Here is a 6,000-nt window from a genome sequence, read left to right on the forward strand (position 1 = left end):
ACCAGCTTTACCTGTACCGACACTACACTATTACACTAATCATACCCGAGTATAGGAGGGCTTCTCTCTGTTATTCAACACTGTACTATTTGTTCAGGAGAAAAGGGTGACAGGCCCAGGTTTACACATAAACAAAAAGCCCATATTTTATCAATCCAGTGGTTTTCATTCGTATCTATGATGCTAAGTCCCTGAAAACCCACATTTTCGCAGGCCTGGAAGAAAGTGCTTCACTCACTTTCCAGTTCCTCAGTTACTGAAGTGCACCACTTTCTACCAGGAGCAAACTCCAGTGAGGTCCAATCCCATATACCTGCATCTCTTTTCTGCCTGGAAGATGCTGCCTATCCTGTTCAAACCCAATTAAGACTAAGAGTGTCATAACCCAGCTGGGAGAGCTACCTTATCCCCAATCAACTCTTACACAGACTGGTGCAGGTCTTACCATACCGTTTCAAACATTTTTATACAAAAGAAAAGCAAGAATGACATTTCCCTTTCCTATTTTAATGTGAGCATATGTTCACTGCTTTCTACTCTGAGGCATAACTGAGTGAAGGACAAGGATGTTTTCACCAAATCATTAACATACTTTCAACTTCAGGTTTAAAGAGCTGGGCGTATGAAAATAAATGCCTGACTTCATATCCCCCTATATAACAACAAAGGGGAGCATAACATTCTCTCACACTAGAAATTATTATGAATTCGAGTCGACTAAATTCTCTACAGACACTGCTAACAGCCGCAACCTTACAAGCAGTGGGTTTTCTTCCATTAAAAAAATCTTATTTTACCATTATACCAAAATTAAGAACCTACCATCTCACTGCGTTTTTTAAAAACAGCCTGCAAGGCTGACAAACATGGGGGCAGGGGGACACAGGGAATAAGGCACCACGCATATTTCCCTTTTTAAAGTACCTCACCAATTCAAGAGTAACACAATGGATTCGGCGGAACAGCACGCTATTAAACTTCATCCTGGTACATATCAGTCCAGAGATGAATATATGCTTTAGAAAACAACAACAAAACACTGAACTGATAAAGCTCAGAGGGAGGCCGGAGAGCTGGGAGGCTATTCCTTTTCGGTCGTTCTCGGTGGTTAGGAGGAAACGTCCGATGATGTCATCCCTAGATACTCCCTAGTGATGAACACTAACTGCTGGTCTTTAAAAGGGGGACCATCTTCCCGCAAACCGTGGCGGCCGCCGAGTTCTGCCCAAAGGTTCTCCAGCCCCAGTCAGGGAAGAGGCGGCGAGCCGCGTCCTCGGGCCAGAAGTCGGGGCGGGGCGCCGGCCCCCCGGCCCGCACGCCGGCTCCCCGAGCCCGGGCGGGCGGGGCAGGGCCTGGCAGCGGCCCGGCTGCACCTGCCGCGCCCGCCGCCCACGGCCCGGGGGCGGTTATCCCTCACAGAGGCCCGGCCCGGCCTCGGCGCCCCCAGGCCGACTCCCCGCCCTCCGCCTCCCCCGGTCCCCTGAGGAAAAGACAATACATTTTCACGCCATTGGAGCTGCTGCTGTGCTGCGGCGGCTGCTTCTCCGGCTCCGGGGCGTGCGGTTCTCGCCGAGGCTCCCCCGGCGGCTCCGCGGGCTGCGGATGCGGGCTGTCGCCGCCAGCGGCCCCGAGCACCTCGGGCTTGTCGGCGTCCGCCATCCCGCCGCCGCTGCCTCCGCCTCGGCCGCCTGCGCTGAGGGGCTCCGAGCGCGACAATGGCGGCGGCCGGGGAAGCGGTAACGGATCCCGATTTGAAAAGGCCCCGAGCGCTCAGTTGCCCGGATCTCGCGAGAACCGGTCGGGGCTGAGAGACTGGGAGACGGTGTGAGCAGGGTATGGAGGGGTGGGAGTGCGGGGGGGAGGGGAGGGGAGGGGAGCGATGGGGTGGCGGGTCAGGGCTGCCATTGCCGCAGTCGGCCCTGCTCCAGCCCAGGGAGGGCCTGACTTGTCCAGAAACCCCTGGTGGAGCCATGTTCTGACCACCAGCCCGCCTGTCGCATGGCACCCAATGGGGTCTTCGCTTGCAGAAGTTGGCTCTGGATGTTAGAAACCCCTAGAGCTCTGAAACTCACTCTTGAATTCCTTCCATGTAGGGGCAGTTTAAATTAGAGAAGCACACACCGCTTTGCATCTTTAAAGACGTCTACAAATCTTTAGACTCTCCTTAGAAATATTTTGAATAATGCAAATAAATCACTTGCCACTTCAATGCCTAGGCACCCCGTAGACATTCAATAAATAGTTATTGATGACTGGTTGCAATTCACCAAAATGAATGGCTTTGAGTTTCTTTGAGTCCTGGTTGGTCTTGAGAATGAGGCTTTCCTTAGAACTCAGCTATCAGCTTACAAAAAGAAGAGTGAAGTTTTTTTAATTCTCTAGGCAGCAATCAATGAGGAGACTATATAATTTTCATAAGAAATCTTCCACTAGATTGGCTAATAATGGACATTTTGGGTTTTGGTTGTGTTTATTATATGCTGATGGAAATTATATTTGAAGCAGTTATAGGCTTTCAAACAAATTTAATTACCTATGGAGTTTTAAAATATAGTCATAGATTTTTCTCCTGACTATGAAAAAGAAACCCATTAAACTTTATCAGCTCCTAACTCTTGAGTACTATAATGTTTAACATTGAAATAACCTTTTTCAGATGAAAAGTTCAAAGACCTTCCCAAATGTTTCTTTTCATAAAGAAGTAAACATGTACGATTTACATACTTTGAGAATGTCACATGTGCGTTAGTAGTAAAGTTGTAGTTAGAAACTAATAGATAATTTCCTCAATTTCCCCCTGTTCTTTGACATTTCAATATGTAGGTTTCTGCCCTCAACAAAAAAAATACCATAAAACATCCGATCCTATGCCAGAAGAGTTGAGCTACTTCATCAAACACACATGCATAAACATCAGAACAATTTTAACCATGATGAATACACTTGGTAAAATACTGCGGTTTAGGGTGCTACTGACATTGTTTCATGAACACAACGCATGCTATTGTAGTTGCTGTGTAAATTGTTTCTCCTCAGTCAATCCCAAGACTTGGTGTGTGGAGTCACTGAAAGGGCATTGGATTTTGACACAGAAAACCTGGGTTAGAACCCCAGCTCTGCCACTTTCTGCCTGTAACTCCTTGGGCAAGTCACTTAACTTCTCAATCTTTCCATAATAAATAAGGATAATAATACCTACCTTGCAGGATTAAGGATGATTAAAAGAAAGCACTTTATGTAGGGCAAAGTGCTATATGAATATAAAGTAGTATTACAATTCCCTATCTCTCCATGCTGCGTGGAGTTTTAGTTAAAGAGAAGTCGGTGATTTTCTCATAGAACTGAATCATAAGTACTTTCAAAACATTTGTTGCTCTCTTGTTATGCTTTTGCTATAGTTGAATTTAATGATGAAAACATAACCTTGCAGTACTTAGTACAATATATTCTTGCAAAATCCTTGAATAGATTCAATTTAGTGTTTTTTAAGAGGCCTCTATGCTTAAAACAGAGTGGTAGGTGCATGAGGAATATAAAAATGAATATGGCCCTGTAGGGAGAGAACATTTATGAAAAGCACTATTTGAGTGCTGTAATAGAGATAAATGTGAAGTATAATTAAAAACTTATTTACAAAAATAGGAGACTGGCCTGCATGCTGCCGTGTGCTAATTAAAATATTCCATTAAAATATATATCTTGATTACTGAGTTTTTTGGCACCCCTTTAAATGTCGTGCCTAAGACAAACGCCTCCCTCACTATACCTTAGTCTTAGTCCTGATAAATACATAAAGGACAGAAGTTAATTCCTACAGGGGGGTCAGTCAGTGAGAGCTTCGTAGAAGAGCTGGCTCTTAAAACATGGAGAGAGTTGGGGCAGCTTCTGAAGAGAAAATGATTAATCCTTACTCCTCCATCTGACTGCTCTATAGATTGATCTTTTCTCCTTCTCTTGCTATTAATATTGTACTTAGCTAAATCTGCAAAAAATAAAAAATAGTTATTAATATCCTATTGTTCCTTCCATTTCTATATTTTCCTTCCTTCCTTTCTCTTTTCTTTTTTTTTTTAAAGTCTACATACTGAAATATTCTTGAGTAATGCTTTAGTTTTTATCTTCTCGTAATTCTCACAGCAAATGTTATCCTTTGCAATTGCACAAAATGTATTACCGGTATAACTTCGCATGACCAATTAGTTTTCTTTCTTACAAATTGGAGTGTGTGTGTGTGTGTGTGTGTGTGTGTGTGTGTTTGTGTGTGTGTGTTGAAAGAGAGAGAGATTGAGATGAAGAGGCCATTATACGTATTGAAAATTTAACCCTAAAATTCCAAAATATTTTCAACTAATACTTTCATACGGGTATCACTTAGGAATTGCGTTCACCTGCTAGTAACAGAAACTAGAAATAATAGTGTCTTAAACAAGATAGAAGTTATTACTCTCTTAAGCAAATGTAGTGCAGAGGGAGGCACCCCAGAGCGGGTAGTTCTACAGTCATCGTGGACTCAGGTACCTTCTGTCTTAATCTTTCACCATCCAAATGTGTGGCTTCCATTCTTAAGGTCACCCTATGGTGCAAGATGGCTGCTAGAGATCTAGGTATCTTGTTCACATTGGAGGCCAGAAGCAGTCCAGAAAAGAAGGATCCTATCAAGACATCCCACACAACACTTCCACTCATGGACCAGAACTTAGTCACATGACACATCCAGTTGTAGAGGAGACTGGCACATAATTTTTCAGCTGGGTTCAATGCCCAGGGTTCTGCTACCAAAGAAGAGAATGGAGTGACAACCAGGTTGTGGTCATCCTTTTAATTTGCCTTTAAGAATTGAAGGCAAAGACCAACAATAGGAAGTCAAACAAACAGTACAGTATGATTTTTAAGTCAATTTGCTTGGCTTCATGAAATTAAATGGCTGGATTTGGAGCCATTAAGTTTTCAAAATTTAAAAAATACTATGGATTGTATATTCTATATATAGTTCCCTTTTTCATCAAAGAAGTTCATTCTATGATTAAACAGTGGATGTTGGTTATTGTCACTAGAAAACAAGGTATAGATTATTCTGACAATCAACTACTTACTATTTTCTCTCTCCCTCTCTCCTTCTACTGCTCTGCCTAATTTAGGAGTCTATTTTTTAGCATTTAGCATTCTAAAAATACATCCTGAAGAAATGTTTCTACCAACCAAGTGAAATTTAGAATTAAGGCAATTATCTGAATAATCCAGGCAGAAATTCCACTTTCACCTCAATTACTCAAATAATTCAGATAATACAAAGAGTTTTGCTTGAATTCCTTAGATAATTGTTTCATTTTTCAACTTTTCAATACTAGGGTCATTGCCCAATAATAGATTTACTTTTGATTTTTGTAAGCAATATTAGGACATATTTGTTTTTTCTTTGAAGACTAAAGACTCCTATAATTCCTAGATATATCCTTGAGTCTCAATTTTTATTCACTTCCTAATTTCTTAACTTAAATCACCCTGCCTTTTCCTCAATATCACCCAAGTAATGCCATTAAAAGGTGGATGAGAAGAGCAAATTTCCAAGAGCTCTGCCCTACTTCCCTTCTTAAAGACATAGTTATGGCCTCCTCTTTAACAATTCCATGAATTGGGCTTCCTCTGTCCAAAGCCATGGATATTGTATGGTAATATTTTTAACTATTCTAAGTTTGATATCCTAACCCAAAAAGTACTAATAAAAAGGATTACTTTATAGCAAACATTGTTTTTCATTTAAATAATTACCCTTTTTAGAAATATCATTCCAAATTTTCATTTACAACATTTGGAAGAGAAAACAGGTTTCTTAAGAGTGATGGATGATAAGGTTCAATCCACATGCTGTCCTGCATATTCAAAGATAATTCTATAAATGGTGATGGTAGAGATAATATCTAACACAATCCATATTCCTTTTCTTATTTGGTAGAAATTTATTTAAAGTGACTGAATATTGCCAGAAGCCCACATTTCCTA

At 41.5% G+C, this 6,000-nt stretch overlaps 1 protein-coding gene across 2 annotated transcripts in view; it reads right to left on the reverse strand.

Annotated features, from left to right (window-relative positions):
• MYEF2 (myelin expression factor 2) overlaps positions 1-1,714 on the reverse strand; it is a 32,265-nt gene extending 30,551 nt beyond the window's left edge. Inside the window, exon 1 of one of the 2 annotated variants that reach the window (XM_004421542.3) lies at positions 1,499-1,714. In XM_004421542.3, the coding sequence (XP_004421599.1) occupies positions 1,499-1,659 (161 nt within the window). In that variant the 5' untranslated portion in view covers positions 1,660-1,714. The remainder of the gene's footprint in view (positions 1-1,498) is intronic. The other variant, XM_004421543.3, reaches the window with a different exon arrangement.
• Positions 1,715-6,000: the final 4,286 nt, after the last annotated feature.

Source organism: Ceratotherium simum, chromosome 3 (assembly GCF_057802395.1).
Source record: "Ceratotherium simum simum isolate JZ-2026a chromosome 3, ASM5780239v1, whole genome shotgun sequence".
In the NCBI taxonomy this organism is placed as follows: domain Eukaryota; kingdom Metazoa; phylum Chordata; class Mammalia; order Perissodactyla; family Rhinocerotidae; genus Ceratotherium; species Ceratotherium simum.